The 25050-nt window shown below is 55.3% G+C and overlaps 1 protein-coding gene across 15 annotated transcripts in view; it reads left to right on the plus strand.

Annotated features, from left to right (window-relative positions):
• Positions 1-25050, plus strand: part of LRP8 (LDL receptor related protein 8) — a 78176-nt gene that overhangs the window by 541 nt on the left and 52585 nt on the right. For all 15 annotated transcript variants that reach the window (XM_061411906.1, XM_061411902.1, XM_061411903.1 and 12 more), the window contains exon 2: positions 469-588. In XM_061411906.1, the coding sequence (XP_061267890.1) occupies positions 469-588 (120 nt within the window). The remainder of the gene's footprint in view (positions 1-468; positions 589-25050) is intronic.

Raw genomic sequence — 25050 nt, forward strand, 5'->3', positions numbered from 1 at the left:
TTGACACGCGCGCTCCGCGGCGGCGATGAGCAGAGCCAAGAGACTTCCCCGGCTGACAATGCGTTTCCGGCGACCCCTGCGTGTTGCAGAGAAAGAGGGGCTGCGTGCGAGGGGGATGTGCCCGCAGCGCCTAGTGCGCGTGTCGCGGCGTGTTCGGGGGGCTCCCTGTGGGCTGTGTCTGTGTGGATCTCTCATTATGGGCCGTGTGGGCGGGTGAGTGTTCTGAATGGGGAGTGTATCAAAATGGTGTGACACCGACTGTGTGTGCCTGGCCTCGTCGTGCCACAGAGCAGCCCGTCATCCCTGGAACCCTTATCATCCTGCCCTCCTTCCTGGTCGAGGGTGCCAGAGGCCTCCAAGTCTTTGGCTTCAGCGTCGCCCCCTTTGCTTCACTCAGTAGACCCCTCCCCGCGGCCGGGACCGCTATGCTCTGGGGATCCGGCTCACGCCTCCTCTCCCCCCGCGCAGGGTCGGTCAAGGAGTGCGACGAGAACCAGTTCCGGTGCCGGAACGAGCGCTGCATCCCCTCCGTGTGGAGGTGCGACGAGGACGACGACTGCTCGGATAACAGTGACGAGGACGACTGCCGTGAGTGGTTGGCCGGGGAAGGAGGGAACGGTGGGGGGACGCTTTGCTTAGCGCCCACGTGGCTGCAGCCTCCGCCGGGCCACCTGTGTGGGCTTTTACTGCCGGAGGCTGCCGCCAGGAATCCGCCCGGGAGCCGCTTCCTTCTGGGCACTTAGGAACCCGGCCGGTTCCCGGCGGCCCGCGGGTCCCGCTGGGGCCGGAGCGGAACCCGGCACTGCGGGGCCGGGGAGGATGGTACGCCACGCCCAGACTGCTGGGAAGGATCTGTAGGCGGCGAAGCGACAGCCCCTACACGCGTCTAGCTTTCTGCGATCAGGCCCTCCGGAACTCCAGCCTCGACACCACAGAACGCGCGCGCGTTTCAAAGTTCCACGCAACTCTGGGCCTAGCCTCGCTTCTTTTCCTGCAGCGTTGTGTGAATGAATGGGCTCTCTGGGGCCCCTGATTGGCTGTGGGAGGACCACCCCATAGGTCTCTGTGGTCTGAGCAGGCCAATCGTGGAGCGGACGGGTGTGCAGTTTTCTGGCGCCCCGGGCGGTGGGGCCCTGCCCTGGCCCCGCCTTGGTCACACCCCCGCTCATCCCCTGGGTAGTAGGTGCAGGCCGGGCGCTGGCGCCCGCTGCTTTTCTGCCTAGTCACGGTGAAAACCTTTCTTGTGCCACCCTGGTTGGCCGACTGCGGTCTCCTGCCAGCCAGGCCCAGGAGTGAGTCATGGCAGAGCAGGAAGGAGGGCCCCAGAAGGAAGAGTTTGTTTCCTGGAAGGGGCGTGAGGATCCCAGGGCCGTGCGTGAACCGCGGGCTACATGAGGTGGCCGACCGCCTTTGCTGAGTGTGGTGTTCGCCGGCACCCGGGTGCAGCAGCTTTGGAAGTTCTTTCTTGAAGTGCACGCGGTTTCTGATGTCTGCGGAACCTGAAGCGAGTTAGCAAGCAGTTGTCACAGTGGAAGGAATGTAGTTCCAGGAACAGAAAAACAAGACTATAAACACTTACACAGGTAGTCATTCATCCATTGTTACTGAGCACCTGCTGTCTGCCAGGCACTGGGGCACTTTGGAGAACAGACCCACCCCACCCCACTCCCACCCCCTACAACCCCCCCCCCCCCGCCCCCACCTCTCCATCTCCCACACCCCCCGCCCCCACCCCGCCCAGGCCAGGGAGCACAGCTTCTGCGGGATGAGGGCAACTGGCCCACAGCTCCACACAGTGGCAAGGGGTAGAGGGACCACCTGGACTGGCATTGTCTGTTGAGTTCTAGTTTTTGTTTTTGTTTTGTTTTTCCTTGGTTTGCCAGCCAGTCAGCCTCCAGGTTCATTCTCAGACCATCACTGACTCAACTCGATGAACATGAGTTTGAGCAAGCTCCTGGAGTTGGTAATGAAGCCTGGCGTGCTGCAGCCCTTGGGATTGCAAAGAGTTGAACACAACTGAGCGACCAAACTGAACTGAACTGATCCCAGATTTGCTTGTGTGACATGGGTACATCTTTCCCTCCTGTCTTTCCTCTCCTGACTACTTGGGCTAATGATTCCTGACCTGTTTTTGAGGATCAGTTCTAGAAATGTCATTTAAAGGGATGTAACTAATATGGGCTGACTGTTAGCTGTGTGTCCACCACTGTGGGAAGTCTACCACTGTGTCTTATATAAATTCCTTTAATCTTCAGAACAGTCCTATTTTACAGACCAAAAAAAAAAAAAAACCCCACACAAAAAAAGAGGCACTGGAGAGAGAGATTAAGTTACTTACCCCACAGCTATTGAGCTGTTAAGTAGGAGCTTAAATTTAAGCATCTGACTCCAGAGTTCTTAGCCTAATTATGATCCTGACCATTTCCCAATTCTGTTGAAATTCTGCAAATGCCTAGGTCAGGGTAAAATATGACAGTGAGTCTCCTCGCTGGGAGTTGTTCTTCTGTGGTCCCTTTTAGTAGGAGTGCTAAGCATGAGGTAGGGAAATAGGAACTACGTTTCTGGGCTGGTTTTACTTTATCTCCCTGAGTCTGCATAGCAACAGTTTTGTGAGGATGGCTGTGAAGAGCAACAGTGTTTCTTGTCATTCTCATTTGTTGATAAGAATTCTGGCTCTGAGAAGTTGAGTGATTTGCCCAAGGTCATGCAGCTGAGAGTGACGGAACTTGGTCAGGGTGTCCGCCTGCCTCCTAGCTCAGGGGCATTATCTGTGGTGGTGGTGGTGGTGGTGGTGGTGGGAGTGTGGTGAAGAAGGACCCAGGAGGGTGATCCCAGTGCTTCTCATCTCCGTTCAAGGCTCTGGGCAAGAAGAAAGAGTGAAGTAGCTGGTGGCGGGGCGAGGGCCAATCTGATGACCACTTTGGGCTCCTGCTTTCATTCTGAGATGGCTGGGGTGGGGTCAGAGGTTAGTGAACAAAAGGGTTCACTAAGGGTTTTTTTTGTTGTTGTTTTTCACTAAGGGTTAGTGAACAAAAACAACTGACATTGAGGGCTTGGCTGTTAGTATCGAGTATTGATCCTACACACTGGACTTTCCTGGACTTGTTTCATCATCCGCCAAATGAGGGTAGCCATTCCTTTACCACAGATTATACACATAGAAAGTCTTCACATGGGGCTGGTGAAGAGAAGGGAATGGATGTGAGTTCACACCACCAAGGTCTTTAGAAAGGGACTCCTAGGGGTCACAGAGAGAAATGGTTAGGAAAGGGTTGCAAGATCCAGTGGCTGTATGGGGCCAGGTGTTGGAAAATGGTATTCTGTCACCTCTTCCTTCCCCATCTGGGAAGTTCCCTCCATTCTGGGCCACCTGCCCAAACTGCTTTGCTTGGAACTGTCCTCCCTGCCTTATATTTAATCATTCCACCCCTTCCACCCTGTGAGAGGGCCTCAGCCACTCCACCTCTGTACCTCTTAGCTTGTAAACTGGGGATTGCAATTTGTAAGTGAAGTCTGTGTGCCGCAAAATGAGTTCAAGCTCCCAAAGGGGCTAGAATGCCGACCATGAATTCCGTGAGAAGATGGAGGTTGGGGGGAGGGAGCTTGTCTTTGGAGGAAGCCAAGGAAGGCTTTCTGGAGGAAGAGAAGCTGAGCCAGGCCTTGAAAGATGGTAATTAATGCCATTCCCTCAGGACTTGATGCCTTCCTGGTGGCTCAGATGGTAAAGAATCTGCCTGCAATGCAGGAGACCTGGATTCAATCCCTGGGTTGGGAAGATCCCCTGGAAAAGAGAATGCTAACCCACTCCTGTATTCTTGCCTGGAGAATCCCATGGACAGAGGAGCCTGGCAGGCTACAGTCCATAGCGTTGCAGAGTCAGACACAACTGAGCGACTAACACTTTCACTTTCATTAGGACTTAGCATTTAGAAATAGATGATACAGGCCCCACATTATAGAGGAAGAACTGGAGTTCAGAGAGGTGACCTGATGCCCCCAAAGTCACACAGCTCCTCATGGTTGGAGCTGGAACTTGACCTTCTAAGTGCTGAAACTTAACCCACAACGGATGGGACTTGCCTTTTCGAATAGAGTTGGCAGGATGGGAAAGGGAAAGGCTCATGGGGCGTCAGTTCCCAGCTCAAAGGGCCTTCAAAGTGGAGGAAGGGGCTGGAAGCTCAGGGGCAGCCCAGCCAAGGGAAGGGGTGGGGTTCCTGGCCGCACCTGGGCCACACAGACCAGCCGGCGTCTTGGCCTCAGTTTCCTGTTGCTCCTTAGTGTCTGGGGCAGAGACCGGGGTTCTGGTCTCCAGCCAGCCCTTTGCTCCCAGAGCAGCAATAGCAAGAACAGTGAACATTTACTGAGTTCTTGCTGTGGTGGGATTCTACATGCGTCACCTTGTGCTCCTCGAGTCTACAAAACGGGGTGACTCTATGAAGTCACCTGCGCACATCCTCGTTTTACGAAGGCACAGAGGGGTTAAGAACAGGCTCAAGGGTGTATGATTTTTCAGTAAACTGAAACTGCTGGGTTTGAATGCAGGCACCCAACTATGGAATGTGTGCCACATCAAGCACTAGCTGGTAGCCTCAGGTAAGTCCTCCCAGGCCTCTGTTTCCTCATTTTGAGGGGACATCAGCCTCTCCCTCTCATCCCCCTCCAGCTTCTCTGTGTGGGTGTGCTGTGTAGACAGGTGGCCCGGTTGTATGTTCAGTTTTCCCTACCTATTCAGGCTCTTTTAGGCTGCCCTGTTCTCCTAGCCTTTGTCACTCCTCCACTTCAAGTTTAATAAGCAGTGGCTGCAGTGAGGTCTCCCCGGCAGAGAGTTCATTAGCTAGGCGAGGCCTGGCTGCAGGAGTGCTGAGGCCTGCTGGGCAGTGGCCTTGTAAATAATTAAAGCTTGGCCACCACTTCCGGCTGGGGCTGCACACTGCATTTGGTATTCGGCGTGCCACCTGACCTAAGCCATTCTAACACCCCTGACACCAGGCCCAGCTTCGTGTCCTTTTTTGAATGGAGACATCTGACAGACCGTGCTGCTCTCTCTGAACCTCTGTTTCCTCATCTGAACTGCTGGTTCCACCACTCAGAGTCCTCCTGAAGCTCCCATGTCCCCATAGCATAAGGTCAGCTGAGACTCCTCTGCATATGGGCCTCTGTGACCAGCTCCTGATGGCCACTGCCCTCCAACCCCTTCCTGCTCTTCCTGTGAATGAACCTGTGACACCAGACTTCTGTCATGTTCTAGCTTTCCTGCTGCTTCTCACGGCCTTTGCACATGCTGTTCCATCTGTGTGGAACACTTTCTGCTCCCTCATCTGGCAGCCTTCTTCTTGTCACCTTCGAATTGTCAGTGCAGGTTTCACCTCCTTCAGAAAGCCTTCTCCAGGGCTGAGACACAGGAGTCAAGAGAGGGGAGTTAGAGACTTGGTGTTGGAATAACTCAATGTGGCCCTCAATTAGACACTCTTGGTTTTCTATCCCAACTGTGACCTCTGGCTGAATGGCCTTGGAGGTGGTATTAGTCTCTCCCTCCCAGAAGTGTTGTGAGGATTAAGTGAGATAATGTGCCTGGATAAGCAGTAGGTGTTCAGTGAATGGCAATGGGTCTGTCTGCTCTGGAGGAGTTCACTGAAGACTAGATATCTGTCTGCCAAGATGTCCCTGCTTCTCCTGCTCTTGTTTGCTTAGCCAGAGGTCTCAAGGCTCCCATTTCTGAGACTTGCCCCAGCCACAGAGTTGCTGAGCCCTAGTGGAGGTAGCCCCAAGGCCATTCAGCCCTGAGTTGAACCTGGGAATGGAGAAAGTCACCCAGGGAGGGCCTGAGGGAAGAAGTGAACCAAACCAGTCTGGTTGGTCTCAATGAATGAGTGTCTGGGGCCCTGGGATGGGCAGAGGAAGCCTTCCCTGAGGCCAAATGATAGTCCCGAGGCTGGTTTATGACCTATCTGTGCCTGGAAAGGGGAGGAAACCCTGTGGCCCCCAGCAAACCCCAAGCTTCTCCCTTCCCTGGGCCCAGGATGGTGCCTCCATGGCTTGGTCCCAGCAGGCCTTGGGAGTGTTTGCTGAAGACTCTCCCATGGGCCTTCCTGCGGGCTCTCCTGGGACCAAGTTCCCCTCCGGAAACCCCCTGGGCTCACTCAGTCCTGCCGAGGGTTCTGAGTGCAGCGGGCCTCTTAGTCCTTTGAGTTGTCTGCACGAAACTGACTTGACAGTTTTCTCTCCTTGGGGAAATAGCAGCAGCAGGTGAAGCCAGAGAGATGCCCCCAGGGAGAGGGTGAAGAGAGGGAGGAAGCAGAGGGCTGAGGGAGCAGGAGAGTACACATTTGTTTGCGCCCCTTCAGGGCTATAAGCAAATGGAAGTAAGTGTTCTGGTCCAGGTCAGACCCCTAGGCCAGTGCCACCCCCAGGAAGCCAGCCCTGGGCTGAGGAGAGGGTGTGGGGCCCTGCTGTGGGGGCCGTGCAGCCAAGCCCCAGGGCCCTGGATCTAAACAGCACTGATAACACCTGCCCACATGCCCCGTCGCCCAGTCTGAAGTTCTGGTGGAGGTGCCACCTCCCCCGAGTGGCCTTCCCTGACCTCTTGTCCTCTTCCTCCCTGGTCCCTGAGCTCCCATAGCCTGTCCCTGTTCTTCCTTTGGTCCCAGATCCTTCTTCTCCAAGTTGTCCTGCCAACCTTGTGCTGAGCAAGGAATATGCCGAAATAGCTCCCTCGAGGGAATTACTAACACTCGATACAGGCTATTTACCCCGCGCCTAGTATCATGTTGGACAATCTGCATTCAGTGGCTTTGCTACTCACAACCCTTTGAGGGCTGTTTTCTTATTATTTCCATTTTAAAGATGATGAAACCGAGGCTCAAAGAGAAGTCACTTGGCCAGTGTCATGATGTTTGAGTGCTAGAGCTGGGACTTGACCCAGGCCTGTCCACTCTGGAGCCTGGACTTTTCCTCGGGCTCTTCCTTTCCAAGCTCTGATTACCCTGTAGAGGTCAGAGGGCCTGGGGCTCAGAGGGTGTGGAAGAAGTGGTGAGGGATTGCAGTGTCCAGTGATGCCTCCTTGGACTACAGGTTTCTGTCTGGGAGGGACCCTCTTCTCTGGAGACAGCACGGAGCCCCAACATAAGGTCCTCTCCTCACATAGCCCCCCATGAATGTAACCCTCCATAGTTTCCAAGGGTCTTCCTTGGCCATTACCTGGGGATGGTGGTTACTGTTCCCATTATACAGATAGGGAAACTGAGGCCCCAGCGATATGTCACTGATGCAGGTAACCTCAAAGAGTGTCATTTCCTATTCACCATCTTGCCTCCAGAAAAGGCCAAGAACCCAAGTCATCCAAAATGTTGACTTTGGTTCTCTGTGCTGTGCTCTGCTTAGTCGCTCAGTCATGTCTGACTCTGCGACCCCATGGACTGTAGCCCGCCAGGCTCCTCTGTCCATGGGGATTCTCCAGACAAGAATACTAGAGTGGGTGGCCATTCCCTCCTCCAGAGGATCTTCCCAACCCAGGGATTGAACCTAAATCTCCTGCATTGCAGGCAGATTCTTTACCATCTGAGCCACCAGGGAAGCCCAAGAATACTGGGGTGAGTAGCCTATCCCTTCTCCAGGGGATCTTACTGACCCAGGAATTGAACCGGGGTTTCCTGTATTGTAGGCAGATTCTTTATCAGCTGAGCTACCAGGAAAGCTCTTGGTTCTCTGGCTCCCAGGCAATTCGCCGACGGGTCTTCATACATACTTTCCTTCTGCTTGGATTGTCCTGCTCTGTTTCCTACTAATCCTTCAAAACCCAGCTCATTACCTCTGCCACGAAGCCTTCCCTGTCTTCCTTGTGTGATCTAACCTCTCCTATGTTTGGATGCCATGGCTTTGTGGACCCTTGTTATAGCCCATTGTAGGAGCTTGTGGTTGCTGGGGAGTATCTGAGGTGGAGGACCATAGGGCCTGGCCCAGAGCCAAGGCATTTGAGTGGTGTGTGAATGAATGAATGGACTGAGGAAATGTCCCCCACTTTTGAGAGTGGGAATCTAGTATCAGTCAGATATGGGGGACCCAGGGGCCTCTGAGAAGCCCCTGAGGGGTCCTTGAGGCTGGAAAAGGGAGCTGGGTGTCCTTTAGGGACCATAGTAAGGTCCTCTCTTGTGAGCTGGGTCACCTGAGGCCAAGGCTCTGAGAAGCGAAGTCACTTGCCCTGGATGCGTTGGTCGGTCAGCGACAGGACTGGGCCATGCCTGTCCAGCTACAGTGTGACACAGGTAAAGGAGGAGATACATGTTCACACATCCCAGTCACAGCTACAGTGGGAGTGACGTGGGGGTGTGCTGTGGCCCCTCTTCCTTTCTAGGTACCCCAGGCATCTGTCTTTGCCAACCCCTGCCAGTGGGTGTACGGACTCCCTCCTGAGCAGCACTGGCCCCTCGGTGCCCCTGAGCATGAGCTGAGTCTGAAGCAGCAGTTTCCATCACCAGTCGTGTGGCCCTGGCTCCTCTTATAGGCCACGTATGTCATAGGCCCCAGGAATAGCCCCTTGGTTGGAGTGGCTCAGGAGAGGCCCCAACTGTGAGCTCCCCCATCCCCCTGCACCAGGTCTGACCTCTCTGTCCCTGGCAGAGGCCAGGCCAGGTGCCCACAAGCCAAGTGCTTTGCAGGTGCAGAGCCCAGCTTATTATCAAGACCCTCTAGTGACTGGAAGAGTCACCCAGAGAAGCAGGGCCATGGGGCTCCTAGGTCCACACAATTCCCATGATTCCTCTCGGCCTCCACACACCCGCCCCTTGGATATGGCAGCCCAAAGCCTCCCTGAGGTCTGCCAGTCTGGGAGTCCACGGGAATGGTCATGTGGCCACCGCCCTCCTCTGGTCACTGGCTCTGAGTTCCACAAGGGACTTTACACCAGCCGCTCTGCAGACTATTCAGTTTCTGGCCCTCTCAGCCTGTTAGAACCACAATATGGCTTTTTCCAGTTTGTGCCTCACAGCTGCTCTGTGGGGAAGGTGGTGCAGAAGTTCATTATCATCCCCATTTTCTTGAGGAAACTGAGGCTCAGGGAGGGTGCGGGACTTACCTGGGGCCACACAGCCTGTTACTGGTGGTGCTCAAGCCAAAACTCACTTCAATTGATTTCATTTATTTTTCCAATGGAAGAAAGTTTTTCTGATTATATGAAGATAGTTTCGTACTTGTTTAAAAAAAGTGAAAACACCCAGACAATTCAGAAAAGTGAAAAGAGGAAGGCAGGAGTTTCTCATGTGGTTATACCACTGTGGGAGCTGCCTGTCCTCCCAGAAATGTTCTTGTATTCTCTGCATGCGAGTTCATGTGCTTTTTTTTTTTTTTTTACAAAATGAGCATGTGTTATGCCAGTTGTTTTCTCCCTACAACATGTACATCTTTCTGTGTCAGAACAGTAGATGCCGATCATCGTTTTAAAGGGCTAGATAGCATTCCACTGCATGAATCTTCCCTGATTTAATGACATAGTCTCCTATGGATAGACTTGTATTTAGTTGGTTCTATTTTTTTTCCTGTCTACACAGTGCTGGGGTAAATATCAGGATTACACTTTGTGCCTTGTTCTGCTTCTTCTCTTAAGAAGAAGAAAGCCCTGGGAAAGACAGGGTTGAGCATGTGTTTTCCTCCTCACCTTGTCGCTCCCCCTCAAGGAGACGGTTTCCTATCTCATGACACCCCGACTCCCTGCGGCCCCTTCCAGCCAGGTGGGCAGTCCACAGGACCTCCCTTTTCCGTGAGCACAGGGCCACTTCACCCCAGTCCCAGGGGGCAGACAAAGCAGCCAGATCCAGGCCGCACAAAGCAAAGTGAGGAGAAAGGACAACTGTATTCTGGCCCCAAGGAGAACACCCCCACCAGAGAACACAAGAGGGAACACAACCAGTCTTCATTTTTCTCATGATGTTTGTAGAATCTATCTCCTCCACAGCATTATAAAAGTGATTCTGCCCCTGCCCCTAACTTGCTGTGTGACCCTGGGTGAGGGACTCTCCCTCTCTGAACGTCATCTCCCCTTCACCCATTGGTCCATACTCCGCCTGCACTGTAACCAGCGCTCTGAGCAGTTTTCTTCTCCCTGGAGCTGGGCTCAGGGTGAGTCCTGGCCTGGGGGAAGGGGTCTTGTGGCCCTCAAGCTCCTTGATGCCTGGTGAAGGTTGGTGTGAGTGTAGCTGGCTTTGTGGGTGGATTCCAGGCAGGCTGATGGAGGGTAGCTGGACTATTTAGGGTCCATTTCCAGAACTTAGCCCTAAGGCTCAGGTTCCTTGGGCTGCTTTCCCTTCTGCCTTCTTCCTGTGCCTGTGATTGGATTGGATGCTGTGGAGTGATGGAGAAAAATGGAGTCAGACCACTAGTTCTGTGACCCACTAGCCAGGGTTCCTGGTATGGGTCTTATGCTCTGAGCTTTAGATCGCTGGTCTCTGAAATGGGGATAATGAGCCTACCTCTCAGAGGTACCCAGGCTGATATAAAGTGTTCTGTCCAGACCTGGCCCTGAAATGAGCACCCCACTTCCCTTCCCAAGCCCATGATCTCCGCACGGGGAACAGCTAAGTAGAAGGGACCATCAGCAGCTTTCCTCCTCCTCCTCCACCAAGGACATGACAAGAGGGCAACTGCTGAAATAGCAGCAGGAGAGATGTAGGTCATCTGGCCAGTTGGGAGGACTCGGCTGCTTTGGAGAACAGCAGCTTCTTGGGCTGGGAGGGACTGTAGGAATCACCTCATCCACCGCCATCTGCACTGGAGGCCTCATAGTGGCTGCCTCCTGGGTGGCCTGGGGGAGTTGGTTAAGCAGAGAGAAACAAGAAGACCTGGTTAACCAGCTGCGCCTGGCATAGTTATCTAGGAGGGGGCCTTGGTTCCCCAGTGGGTCCGTTTAACATCAGAGAGTTGGAAGCTGATGAGAGGCAAGAAGGGCCCATCGGCCCAGGTTAAGCTGCAGGACTGAATAGCTGGAGGCCCAGGGTGGGCTTTCCTGGTGGCGAGAATCCAGGGATATTCAGGCCAGTGCTCCTCCCACCCCCCTGCCCTCTCTGCTTCCTAGACTCTGAGCTGCCATCTGCTGCCCCCATCACCCTCAGCCGCCTCTCCACCGTGTGTCCCAGTACATGTGCGTGTGCACAGGGTGTGCACCTCAGAGAGGGGGTGTGCACCAGGAGGGAGGTGACCGTTCCAGACACACGGAGGCGGCAGGGACACGGTGACGCCCTTCCTCCCATGCCGGCCAAGGCCGCCCAGCCAAGCTGAATCCAAAGCCCCCCACTGGGCTGTTTGTGGCGGGGAATTATTTGTAGCTGGCGAGGTGCCAGCAGTCTCTGTTCCCAGCCTGCCCCCTGCCATGGCAGCTTCTCTCCACCTCCAAGTCTCAGCCTGCAGCCCACTGTCTGCACCCACCCACCCCCCACCCAGAGGGCTGAGCTTGATAGAAACGTCATGGCCCGGAGTCCAGGCCCATCTCAGCTCCACCCCGGCTCCTACCTCACCAACTGGCCGTATGCAGGTTCCTGACCCTCTTGGGTCTCTACTCATTAGGAGTGGGGCATCTCCCAGCCCCTCTCAGCTCTAATTCTCTGGGATTCTCTTTTCCCCCTGAGAACCAGGGAGTTCACTGGAGCTCTGCTATGGCCAGGCCCCAGGTGTGGGGGTCCAAGGAGCTGCCGCTGTTCTCTGTGGCCCAGGAGGCCCAGAGTAAGCGGTGTGAAATCCAACCCTTCACAACCCCAACCCAGGGGATGTGGCCTAAACCAAACATGCAAAGCTGGAACCAACAGTTTATTAGTAGAACATGCCTCCACTTGGGAGTTTCTGCCTGTTTATTTTTTTGCTGAGTCTGACCAGGCCGATTCTTTAATACCTGCAGCCCCAGGCTTTATATCTGCTGCACACGTGATGCTCTCATGTCTCCGCGCTCTCCTTCCTCTACCTGAACAACTGCCTGCTTCTCAGAGGTGATTGACGGGCTCGTATGGCCTCCCAGTGTCAGCTGGACTTCAGTTTCCACCGCAGTCTTTCACATCCTAGCTGCAGGTCTGGGACAAGTCCCTCAAACCTGAACCTCAGACTCCTGCACTGTGTGAAAAAGTGCAAGTGTTAGTCGCTCGGTCACGTCCGACTCTTTGCAGGCTCCTCTGTCCATGGAATTCTCCAGGCAAGAATACTGGAGAGGGTGGACATTCCCTTCGCAGGGGATCATCCCAAGCCAGGGATCGAACCCAGGTCTCTTGCATTGAAGGCAGATTCTTTACCATGTAAGCCACCGGGGAGGCCCATGCGCATGGACAATGAGCAATTCCTGATTTTGGTATAGTAGCTGAAGCCTCACTGGGTCCTGCAGAACCAGTCAATTCTTCCTGCGCTGGGCACAGGTCCACACCAGGGCCCAGAGGTTGATGGCTGTGTGGTTCTGCACTGAGTTCTTCCCCTGGGAGCAGAGGCCTTAGCCCTTGTCACTGTTGTCCTATTGAGAGCCCGTCCCCCCAGGCTCTCAGTGCCACCACATCGGGAGCCAGGGAGCCTCCCCTTGTCACTGACTTACTGAGGGACCTGAGTGAGTCTCTGACCTGTCCTGAGCCTGAGTTTTCCCACCTGTGAGGATTGCATCAGGAGCTTGAGTCACTTTGGGCAGCTTTTGAAATTCGGATTCCCTGACCCTTGTCCAGGTCTGACTCCAAACCTTTGCTTGCTCTGTGGCCAGGTGGGAGCCACAGACACAAAGACCCCCCAGGTCCCCTTCCTCCTGACTGCTCCTGCATCACCTCATCCTTAAGTAACCCCACTGTGACACAGAGAATAGCAGGGCCTCTAACCAGGCTGCCTGGGGGCAAGTCCATACTTCCCCACTTCCTAGCGGTGGGGCCCTAGGCAAGTTACTTCACTTGTCTCTAAAATGGAGCCAACACCTAACCCTTTAAGTGGCTGGATGAATATGAGTTTATTTAAGAGAAGCCCTGAGAGCAGTGCCTGCACATGATTTGCTCAGCTTCTTTTGACCTCTTCCTCTGAACTTCTGTCTCCCAACTGACCTTTAGGTGTCCCCTCCCACGCGGAGATGCTCACTGCTGGGTGGAATAGGAAGGGCTTCCTTTGTCCCTGCTTCTTCCTGTGGCCCCAGGCCATAACTTACTGTCCTAATTTAATTAGGAAGAGTCCTTCCAGGGACCTCATTAGGAAATGAGCCCAGAGCCTTGGGGACCTCCAGGAGGGGTGGGGTGTAGGAGGAGTTTGTATTGTGTCTGACCCTGTCCAGCCCTTGACCCTGTGCCCCACATGTGCCCAGTCCCTTAGACCTGTGACATGGAGCCTGGGCAGCCAGGGCCTCCACCCTGTGCCCCCTGCCCAGCTTTGGCCTCATCTCCCTGGGTGAGGATGAGGAAGACTGACTGAGAAGGTTTCTCTTGTTCTGTTCCACCTGCCCTGGATGTCCCCAGCCTGGCGCAAGGCAAGCCTTGGTGACTCTGTGTTGAGTGAGCTGTGGCTCTTGGGAGAAGCATCTTCATTTGGCTAAAGCCGGCTTCCATACTCATCCCAATGTGGGAATTCCCTCCAGCAACTCCAGGGGCTGGGTGTGGGCGTGGGGGAGGTATCTGCTTGAATACCTTAGGGACAGGGAGCTAACTCAGCAACTGAGAGCTTTTTCTGCCCCTAGACAGTTCTTCCTGTTAGAGAATCTGTCTTCCTTTCAACCTCAAATCTGCCTCCTGTGACACTCCTGCCCTGTCCTGGTCCCGCCTCTGTTTTTGGGGCCTCTGCTCACAGACTCTGCCCCCTACCTTCACCTCAAGCCTGCTTAGTATCCCTTCTTGGCCTGTGACAGCTGACATGCTATATAACCTCGAGTAAGGCCTATTCCCTCTCGGGCCACTGTTTCTTGGGGCCTGGTGGGCTGCACACTCTCAGGTTCTATAAATACTGGCTGCCTTCTGTAGCTGTGACCTACCTCCCTATGAAGTGGGGGCTGAAGACAGATGTGCTGTGTCCAGAGGTAATGGTGACACCTCTACAGACAGCTTGTCTCCTGGTCAGCAAGGCGACAGATCCTGCAAGAACCTGCTGCTGGGTGCTGGAGGGTGGTGCTTGGACCTCCTCTGCCCCCGAGACCAGTGCACAGCGCAGACACCTCCGCCATGTCTTGGTTAGGAATCTAGGAGTCGTTGTAGCCCCTTTCTCCCTTACCACTAATAGCCCTCGTGGCCTGGTCCTTCCCCCGCTCACGGCCCAGGCCCTTACTCCATCCCACTGCGGCCTCCCTGGACCAGGGCAGCAGCCCCAGCCTTGCCTCTGCTCCCTCCCTCCTGTCTGTTCTCTGCTCTGCAGCCAAGAGCGCTCAAACACTCAGAGCACTGTCCTGCCCTTGCTCGGCGCCCTGCAGGGAGGTCCACCACTCACAGGACAGTCTGCTGGCTGGCCTTCAGGGTCCTTCAAGACCCAGCACGCACCTGGCATCTCCAGCCCCGGACCTCACCATCTTCTTGCCCCCCAAAACCCTCGGCTCTGTGCTCCAGCCCCCCGCCCGCCCCCCCCCCGCCCCCCCCCGCCATGTGAGTGATGTCGAAGAGGCATCTTCACACTCTCACGTGCCTGGAAGACCCTTCCTCTGCTTGTTCAGTCCCACTTTGCCTCAATAGTCACCACTTCCAGGGAGCCTTCCCACCCTGGCTAGGTCAGGGCCTGCTCTGGGCTCCTCTGTCCCTGTGTTTCCCTCCATCCTTGCCGCATACCGAGATGGTCCGATTAAGAGCCTGTGGTTCACAGACTCAGGCTTCAGGAGGATGGGGCAGGGGACCTGGCCAGGGCCTGCCAAGGAGGGGGAGGGGAGGAGAGTGGGTGGGGATCTCTGGCATAGGCCCAGGTCCCCTCCTGCCAGGCCGTGTTTCTGCTCCTTGTGCTGCATGCTCCTGAGCCACGTGTGAGCCCCAGAGAAGCACCTGGCATGGACTGGAGTCTTCAAGTCTGAGCTCCAGCATTCACTGCAGGCCTGCTCTGTGCCAGGACCTAGGGAGGATCTGCAGATGGAAAAGCAGGCCTTGGTCACCTAACTCAGTATGTGACCTTGGGCAGTTGGTTTCTCTGAACCTCGAGCTTCCTTGGAGGTAAAAGGGGTAGAGGACCCAAGTCTCCTTCCCCTGTTCCCCGGGCACATCTGAGCTGCGGTCGGGGTCACACATGGCCCCACAGGGTCCCAAGATGGCAGCTAGACCAGAACTTCCTTCCCTGCCCCCCATCCTGGGGCCTCTGGGGCCTCGGGCCAAGCTTTGCTGGGATTAAGGGGGACAGGGGTTTTGCTCTCTGTTGGTTGAAAAGGCCCGCCCCCGCGTTGGCCAGCGCTTTGGCATTACCAAGAGCCTGCTCCCACGCAGGGTGACCAGCTTGTCCTCATTTGCTTGGAACCGCCCCAGTTTTAAAACAAAAGCTCATGTCCAATGGGACACTTGGCCCGCCAGCCTGCACTCTGTCAACTCCTGCAACCACTCCCCCCGGCTCTGCAACAGGGCTTCCCCATTACCTGTGGATTCTGCTGCTAGTTGGGCAGGGCTCACTCTAAATAAAGAAAAAAAGCTGATTTCTTCCCCCCCTTTTGGCAGAATTCAAGGAGACATAGAGCTCCTTGGAAGGTCTAAAGGAGCCAGGGCTGAGCATCCTGGTTGGGGTGCTGGTGTGGACACAGCCAGGACGCCTGGCCTTTGATCTGACCCTGCCTCTGACGCAGCTGAGTGACAGCTCTCTCTGAGACTTGGTTTCCCCCAGCCCTGCCCTGCTCACCTCACGTCAATAACATCAATAACATCACATCAGTAAGGTGAGGATTGTTACCTCGACGGCCCTGCCTTTGCGTTCCTGCTGCCCTTTATGTTCTTCACGGCATTTTCCTCCTATCCCTTGAGAGGCGGGCTCAGCAGGATTGCTATGCCAGTTGTTCAGATGGGGACACTGAGCCCACAGGCTCAGTGGATTTCAACTCCTTAATGACTGAGGAGAAGGTCAAGTGTGGTGGCCGAGATGTGTGGTGGTTACCAGTAAGTGGGGGTCCCTGGCTGGCTGTTCTTCTCCTCCCCACCCCCACTTTGTCAGTGTCTTCGTCAGTCGGAAAAGATGGAGACAGATGCAAGGGAAAGGTAGACACAGGCGTGGGGAGAGAAAGGACCTGGGGTGGGGGGTAGTGCTGGGGCGGCAGGGGTGGGGAGGGCCCAAGCAGTGCTGCTACTTCCTCTGATGGCTCTCACAGTCTGTCTGCACCGGCTCCTGACAGATGGAGGGAAGGGGAAAGCTGGTGCCAAGAGGCTGTCACCGCGGGCGGGCAGAGCTGGGGGGAGGTGCTTTGTGGCCAGGGTTTGTATGGGGAGGGGGCAGCAGCTGGTGGTCTGGCTGCTGGGCCTCCTTGGAGCCCGCTCCCCAGGGAACCATGGCTGGGGCGGGAGGGTGGGGGTGTGGGGGAGTCATGGATGCTGTGGGGCGGGAAAGTGGGCAAGGGGTGAGCCCACCCTCTGCCTGGGGCCAGCCATGCCCTCGTCCCTGTCCCAGCAGAGACAGCCACCCCTCTCTCCTCCATTCCCTGTTGCCAGCAGAACCTTCCCTCCAAAGATACTTCCTGTCCACTCCTTACTGGGTATCGGGCTGGGTGGGGCTCTGGGGACCAGCACTGAGCTGTGGTCAAGGTGGACAAGGGCAGGGAGAGAGTGAGCACCAGGAGGCCCTTGTGATGATGGCCTTGAGGGGCTCAGAGCAGGTGGGGCCTGGCCTTACATCTGCAGGGCCAAAGCACGTGCACTGAGCCACCCCAAGTGGTCCCCAAGCCCCCTTCATGCCAAAGGGCCTCTTGCTTTTTCTCTAGCCTCTGCCACCTCTACAGGACTGGGCAGACCTGGCCTGGGATCGGTTTGGCACCTTCAGTATCTCTTGTTTTCTTAGATGGTAGATTTCCCTGGCGGCGTTGGGTCTCTTTCTGTCTCTCCCAATTCCCGGTGCCCAACACAGGGCCCAGAACTGAGAAGGAAGAGCCCAGTGAATGCTAGTTGAATAAATGAATGGATCTCTTACTTGCACAAACCTGCTGGGATGGAGGTCTCACTTCCTTATAAGGCAGTTCTTTCTATCTACAAAAGCAGAGCTTTTTCTGGTTTTATCCTGAGAGGCACCCTGGGTCCCTGGCCTGTCATGGGGGCTGTACAGAGACCCCTGGAGGCACTCTAGGTCCCTGGCCTGTCACAGGGGCTGTACAGAGCCCCCCAGCTGATCCTGCTGCCTGAGAGTGGCCCTGTGGAGACTGGAAAACCCCTGAACCCACGCCACTGCTTGGTGGTACCTGACTGGGCTGGCATCCACTACCCTCCGAGGGTCAGTAATCATAGCCATCGCTTACTGAGCCGCGGCCACTCGGCCCTCCCATCAGCCCCATAAGGTGGCACTGTTTTTATCCCTCATCGTGCAGGGGACAGAGATGAGGCAGAGGCAAGGAGAGGCTTCCCCAAGGTCATGTGGCTAGTGTCTGAGTCAGGAGGTGGGGGGAGGGCTGCGGGGAGGGGAAGGCTTCCTGGGGCAGGACTTGCGGGTGTATGGGGCTTGGCAGGGCTGAGGAGCCGTACTCCCTGGAGGTAGATCTGACCCCGCACCACATGCTGTCCCCTCCCTCCTTCCTACACGGTTCCCAGACACACCCATAGCACTAAGACACCGACTTGGTCGTCTCTCAGGTGAGCCCTAGGGACCTGGGGCCCAGAGTCCCTCCTGTCCCCCTTGAGGAGCCCCAGGCCCTTGACACGGCCTGTCCTGTTCGGTGATCTAAGAAGTGTGCAGGATGATGGCTGAGAGCCCGAGGTGTCGGATGGGTAAGTGGGAGCTGGGCCTCCTTCCTGCTGCTCCTTAGAGTTGGTCCTGGTTAGAGCTGTCCTCCACATTAATATTAATAATGGCAATCATTAATGATAAATGATGGTGTGCCTACCCCCTACCAGAGCTGGTGGGTGCCCTGGGGGAAAGCCGAGAGAAGTAGAAGAGGGGACCAATCCCGAGAGCAGGGTGTGCACCTTCTATTGCATTTGTCTCCTCCCCAAAGCCTATCATGCCTGGACCCTTGCGGGGGCAGTTTAATGAAGTCCCCATTCCAGTACTCTTGCCTGGAAAATCCCATGGACGGAGGAGCCTGGTAGGTTGCAGTCCATGGGGTCGCTAGGAGTCGGACTTGACTGAGTGACTTCACTTTCACGTTTCACTTTCATGCACTGGAGAAGGAAATGGCAACCCACTCCAGTGTTCTTGTCTGGAGAATCCCAGGGATGGGGGAGCCTGGTGGGCTGCCGTCTATGGGGTCGCACAGAGTCGGACACGACTGAAGTGACTTAGCATAGTGGTTGAAAACCAGGTACCTGTGTGGTGGGACACCTGCTGGCACGGGACACACTTCTCCCTTTCTGCCATCCACAGAGTGATTCCACCACTGGCCCAGGCCCTGTGCCCAACCCTCATGGCCCGCACTGCCTGACTTCACCCCTTGCCTTGGCTCTTTAGATCCTTCCAGAGGCGCTCAATGGGCGTAGTGAGTGACTGTGGTCCCCTCACTGCCCCCGGCCGTGACTATTCATGTGACCTTGGGCAAATCAGCTCCCCTCAGTGCCTTGGTTTCCTCATCCGTACAATGGGACTATAGTAGTTTCTTCCTCAAAGAACTATTAGGAGAATTAAATGAGATGATGCGCCTAGTGCCTGTTAGTCACTCAATCATGTTTCCTTTTCCGCTCATGATGTAGGAGGAGGAGATGCAGATGTCAGAGCCCCTCTGCTCTCCACGCATGACCTCGGGAATCCTCTGACAGCCCTGAGAGCGGGGATTTGTCTTGTTGCTTTGCTGACGGGGATGGTGAGGCACAGAGAGGTGGGGTGACTCACCCAAGGCCCCTCAGCTTGGGAGTGGCAGATCCAAACCCTGGGCTCTCAGGCTTGAAGGCCCATGCAGGTGTCACTGAGCCAGGCAAAGGGGACGAAGGGCTTAGCCTGAAAGGCTCCTTTGGAACTGGTGATGCAGAGGCTCCTGGCTTCCTGTGCTGATCTGCAAACCTCCAGCCCCCAGATCCCCAATCCCTCTAATCCTGGGAAAGAGGCGGCCCTCGGTCACGTCCATCAGCAGCTCTAAGCACCCTCCCCGGGCCTCTCACCTCCCACACGAGCCCAGAAGTGGCAGGCGAGGGCCTGGGCTGTGAGGATGGGGGATTTCCCCACTTGGTTGAAATCTGTCACAACATTAATGTTAATTAAGCCTCGTTAATTCAGCCCTCTGCTTACGCAGAGCTCCTGACAGCAAATTACTCATAAGTGAGGCGGTAAATTTATTGCTGCGTTTTCCCAAACACTCAGCAGCAAAGAACGTGCCCTGGGAAAGGCGGAGGAAAGGCCTGGAGGGTGAGTGCTGTGTGGTTCCTGCCAGCCTGAACCACCGGGGACCATGGCCCAGAGAACAGCCAGGGTTCACCAGGGAACCTGGTAAGGATGTGCTCTGGTCTAGTCAGAGCTGCCTGGAGATGGAGTGAGCTCCCCCTCACTGGAGGCGTGCAAGCGGGAAGGCAGGGAGCATCGCAAGTCCCTCTGGACTGGCCCATATCTTCCTGCCTCATCCCTCTTGCCCGGCAGACTGCACTGGCTCTGTGCCTTGTTTCCACTGACAGTGCCCCAGAGTCACACAGTAGGGCTTATAAAGGGCGAGTTTGGATCTAGATGTGAGCCCCAGAGCCCACCCTGTAAACACCTTCCCCTGCAGTGCAGTCTGAACAGGAGCCCAGTGGCCTGTGCAGGGACCAAAGTACAGGTAGGGCCAGACAACCTGCCAGGGATGCTGCGAGGGCTGTCTCCTGGTCCTGGGTTATAGGGTGCTCTTGGAACCAGGGAAGAGGACTTTGAGCCCAGACCCCCTTACTAGGCTAGGTGTCTAGGCTAGGTATCATAGCCTTCCAGTGAGGATGCAGGCTCTCCTGGGGGCAGTGGAAGCCCCACCATCCTTCTCCCTAAGATCTCCTTCCTTGGTTTCAGACTGGGACCATGCCTGAGACATTTGGAACAAACCCAGGCTCTGGGTACACAGAATTTTAAAAAATTAATTAGAGCATTAAATGGTAGCCCTCTGGGAGAATCCCACCATCTGGCTGTCACAGGAGAGGCAGGAAAATCTATGCATATTTGTCTGGAGTGTGTGAGCGTAATATGAAGCCACCTGTGCATGTGTGAGTGTGTGGCCTATGTGCTGCTGTGTGTGCACAGGGAGGCATGTGTGTCTGTGTTCAGTGTGTGGTGCACGTCCGAGTGTGCAAGCAGGCAGTGTGCGTTTGTGTGCATATGTGCCCATCTGCATGTGCGTGTGCTGTGTGCCTGCACCCATGGGTCTGCATGTCTGCCTGAGCACGCGCCTGTGACCAGGCCTGGCTGTGGGGGTGGAGAATCAAGCTGGGCTGTGTGCAGAGACTGCTCAGCCTCCCCACCCCTCTTGACAGAGTGATGTTCACAGAAAGGTGGGGGTGGGGGCGTGCACAGGTGGGACAGTAGTGGGTTTGGCAAGTGTACAGCTGGCCTGCAGGACTCTGGCTCTCTGGGGCTCAGGAGAGACCAGTGTGGGGCCATGGCTGGAGAATGGCAGGGTGTGCTGGTGGCTGGACTGACCCAACCCTTTAACAATTCTAACAAAAACTTCCTGAGGGCCTACTAGGTACAGAGCCAGGGGGTGGGAGTGTGGAAAAAAAAATCGAGAGGACCTTGCCTCACTATGTCAGGCACTGATACATTATCTTACAACCAACCACCCTGCAAGTCAGGATTCAGCCTCATACTTTTAGATGAGGAAAACCGAAGCTCTGAGAGGGCAAGTAACCTGCCTGAGGTCACACGGCCAGTAAGGGCCCCGCCAGGAAGTGAACACTGGTTCCTTAACTTGCTCCTTGTGGGAGGAGGGCCACAGAGGGCTGCAGACTAGCATCTTCCAAATCTCTGTACTGGGAGACAACGTCCACGTGAAGAAAAGGCTGAGGAGGGTAGAATTGTCGTGGGCGGTAGGCATGCCCACAGAGCAGGCTCTTTAAGAGGCAGCTTCCCTTTTATCCAAGCTGTGGTGGGACCTATCTGGTGGGGGACCATGCTGGCTCAGAACCCCTGAGTGACGGCCCCCTGTCTGAGGGCTCTGTGCAGTGGCAGGGGTCTCAGCCAGGATAGCAGCAGAACTGAGGTTCTGCTGGGCACCTGCCCACCCCCACCCTCAGCTCACCTCCCACAGCCACGACTGTCTCCCTCTGCCCAGGTCTGGTTGGGGGCCATCACAGAAGTTCTCCTGGGCCCCTGGCTGGAGACACTGAGCTGGGGCCTGTGGCTGTTAACTCTGCCCATGCTGTCTGCCCCTTGGCCAGCTGCAGAGAGGTAGCCTTGGCCAGAGCCCAGGGTCCCAGTCCACCAGGACCGGTACCTGAGATGTGGCACCTTTGAAGGTCTGGCCTCACAGCAGGGCTTGCCAGCACCTAGCTGGGTACTCAGCACCCGAGGGACCCTGCTTGATTCCTTCAGCTTCCCACAGCAGAGACTTGAGATTTTCCAGTTGGAACAAGGGTCATCAGATGCTTGACCCTCCCAGAGTCCCTCCCAGAACACAGGATTAAGGGTGTACGCTGGGGCCTGACTGCACCCAACTCTCCCTCAAGTGGGCCGAGGACCCCCTCTGCCCAGAAAACTTGCCAAGTGGTCCCGTGGCAACACGTGGGCCTGCCTTTTCTCCCTGACTCTGGTGTAGTCATCTCCCAGGAAACGGGGAATTTCCCCTCATTCCCATCATTAGGGTGCCAGGGCAAACAAACAGCCTAATCCAGATGAGCCCTGGGCCACAATCACATTCTCTTTGGGGGTTTTCTTTCTTATTTCCAGCAATTTTGAGGAGACTGAGTAATTGGTATTCCACACAGGTTAATAGAACTGCTGCCTTTCCGTATTATGCCTTAATTTCCTTTATCGCATAGCAAGTTGGAATTAATCACCCCTCTCCTTCCTTTTTCCCACCGAAACCCATTACCAGCCTGTCTGCTGGTTAAAGTCATTTTGTGGCAGCTCTTGGCTCCTTGCCACTTCCCTGGGAATCTTTCCGACCAGAGCCAAAGAACAAGGAGGGGTGAAAAATCCATTTGTACAAAGTGGAGATCTCCTGTTGAGAACTTATTTCCCTCCCTGTTCAAGAGGAAGGAACGTGTCCAGCCTCCAGCCGGCACAGCTGACTGAGTCCCCTGTCGCCGAGAGCATTCAAGAGGGCGGAATGGCCATATGTCAGTGGTGGGAACAGAGGATTCCTGCACTGCTCAGGGGAGGGGTTGGGGGAAGGGATAGGCCTTTGCCACTCCTGGTGCCTAAATTAGATGCTGTGATTGGAAGCTTCTAGAGTTCTGTTGTTTCTAAGTTTAAGATTTTCTCTGATTTCAAAGTTGGAAAGAATCTGGGAATCCGTGGTCCTGACTGAGCTGCCTGGGCCTAAGTACTTTTAAATTGTGTGTTTTAAGATTCTAATAAGATACTCTCCTGGAACTGGAGATTGTGTTCTGTGATTCTAAGGCTATTTTACGATTCCATGAGCCTCTTAAGCTGCAGTTCTGCTCTGTGACTGGGTCTCAGGAGGGAGTGTAAGCTTTGCTGAGGCTGCTTTGGAAGTGTGAAAGGCCCAGGCCTTCTCTGGGCTGAGTTTCCGCATTTATGAAATATTAGGGTTGGATCAGATGGCTTCCAGGTCCCGCCCTGCAGGTGTGTTCTGCCCCTTGCCCCCTTCCATGCCTTCTCCACATAGGTCATCAGCACTGGCCGCCCCACAGCACCTCGGGGACCCAGGAGCCTTTCCATCTGAGCCGCATCCTTTGTCCACTTGCCTGTAGCCCTCTCCCATTCCAGCAGGAAGGCAACTCAGCTCTCCTCCAAAGTCCCAGCAGGAAAGCCGCTGGGAGTAATAATAAGAAATAAACCATATCGTTGACAAGAGCTCCATCGCCCTTGTGGGCTATTGTTGATATTGCTGTTCAGTCACTAAGCCTTGTCTGACTCCTTGCGACCCCATGGACTGCAGCACGCCAGTCTTCCCTGTCCTTCACCATCTCCTGGAGCTTGCTCAAACTCATGTCCATTGTGTCAGTGATGCCACCCAACCATCTCATCCTCTGTCATCCCCTTCTCCTCTTCCCTTCAGCGTCTTTTCCAATGAGTTGGCCCTTCACATCAGGTGGCCAAAGTATATACAATTCACCATATAATTTCAACATCTATCATCTCCTGTACATCTTGCCCCAAAGGGTGTGACTATTGATTGATATCCCCATTTTGTAGGTGAGCAAACTGAAGCTCTGAGAAGTTAACTCACCTGTAGTTCCAGGACCCTGAGTCGCTTGCTGCCTGCACAGCTGCCAGCCACATGCAGGCTGGATTGAACAAGTCATGAGCAGCCCCAGGTGATCAGTGTAATGAGGGAGCCCGGGGGCATCTCTCATGGGAATCTCCTGCTGGGTGGGGTTGCCACCCATGCGCTCACACTTCCCCGCTGAGATGTTGAAAGGCTTCAGAGAATGGACCTCGTTTCCTTCCCAATGCACCAAGAAGCCAGAAAAGAAACTGCCTCCTTCATCTGCTTTTAGAATCTACCTTTTCCTTCTGGATCAAATAAGATTTCTCAGGATGGGCTTCCTCAGCCCCTACTGCTTCCCCATTGGTGCAAAATCAGCCCTGCATTGAGGTCCTACTCAAAAGGCTCCTATCTCATTGCCCTTGCCCCCCAAGCATGTCTCACCTACAGAAAGGAGAGGCGCTGGTGAGAGCTTCCTCAGGGGTGAGTTCAGCATCCTTGTTTTCAGCTGAGGCCCAGAGAGGGAGATGACTGCCTGAGGCCACACAGCATCATTACCACCCTTGATTCTGATCAGTACCGTCTAATCTTGTTCTGGGTCCCGACGGTTATATCTGAATTCTTGTCTCCTCACCCTGGCTGTAATTTCTGTGAGGGAAGGTCCACCTCTCACCTTTTTCTTTCCTGTTGAGCGTTAGGGATAAAAGGACCTGGATTCTGGTCCCGCCTTGAGCTCTGTGACCTTAGGACAGTCCGTTGCCTTTCAAGGGCTTTTGCTTCCTCATCTCTCAAAGGAAGTGATGCCTCCCTCCCCCGCCTCACAAAGCTGCTATGAAGACCCCTGCTGAAGAGTGGGGGGTGGGGGGCTCACCGAATCTATTACTTGGCACCGCATTCATTCAGAATCCCACTTCTGCCAGATTTACTTCAGCCTTTGCTGAATTTTCAGCCAGAGACTCCTTGTCCCCAGAACAGCCCCATAGTTCCCCACGGCTGAGCTGCTGCTCCTTGGTGGCCCCTGCTGTAGGGCCCTTGCCCTCTCTTCATGGAGCATCCACCCTGAGCAACGGAAGTGCTCTGCCATCCTCACCACCCAGCTGCACACCTGCCTCCCCTCTAGTGGCGGGTGCTGACTGCACAGGCTGGCAGCACGCAGCCCTGCCTGCATGCCTGGCGTGCCCTCCTTCTGTCCCTTCCGCTCTCCACCTGGAGGGTGGAGGTCCGTGAATCGTGCACATGAAAGCCTGACTCTCGTCTCCTCTGATGAGATTGAGGCATGGGGAAGGCAAGGGGCTTGGGGCAACCTGGAGTAGTGCTAAGGCTCTAAGGCTCAGAGTCAGAGGCTCTTCCACCCCCAACCCCCTCCCCCAACCAGGGCCTGGGTTTGCAGAATTCCCTCCCAATAATCCTGTGAAGGGCTTTCCTGCAGCTAAGGGCCCAAGGGCCCAGCTACAATGGGAGAGGAAGGTTGCCCCTCCCTGAGGCCGGCTCCACAGTCTGGCTGGGCCTTGGGATGACTCACTGAGCCCGCTCTGGTCGGGTGGAGCCTCCTGGGGCCTCCAGGCTGTCAACAGGATGAGTGCTGTCTGGCCAGGCTGCAGAGCTTCACCTTGGCACTGACGGCCAGGGTGGGCACAGTGTGGAAGGCTGGCTGAGAGCACTGTCCCGGTAGGTCTGGCCTGCCAAAAATATGGCAGCAAAGT

Source organism: Bos javanicus, chromosome 3, assembly GCF_032452875.1.
Source record: "Bos javanicus breed banteng chromosome 3, ARS-OSU_banteng_1.0, whole genome shotgun sequence".
Lineage (NCBI taxonomy): Eukaryota > Metazoa > Chordata > Mammalia > Artiodactyla > Bovidae > Bos > Bos javanicus.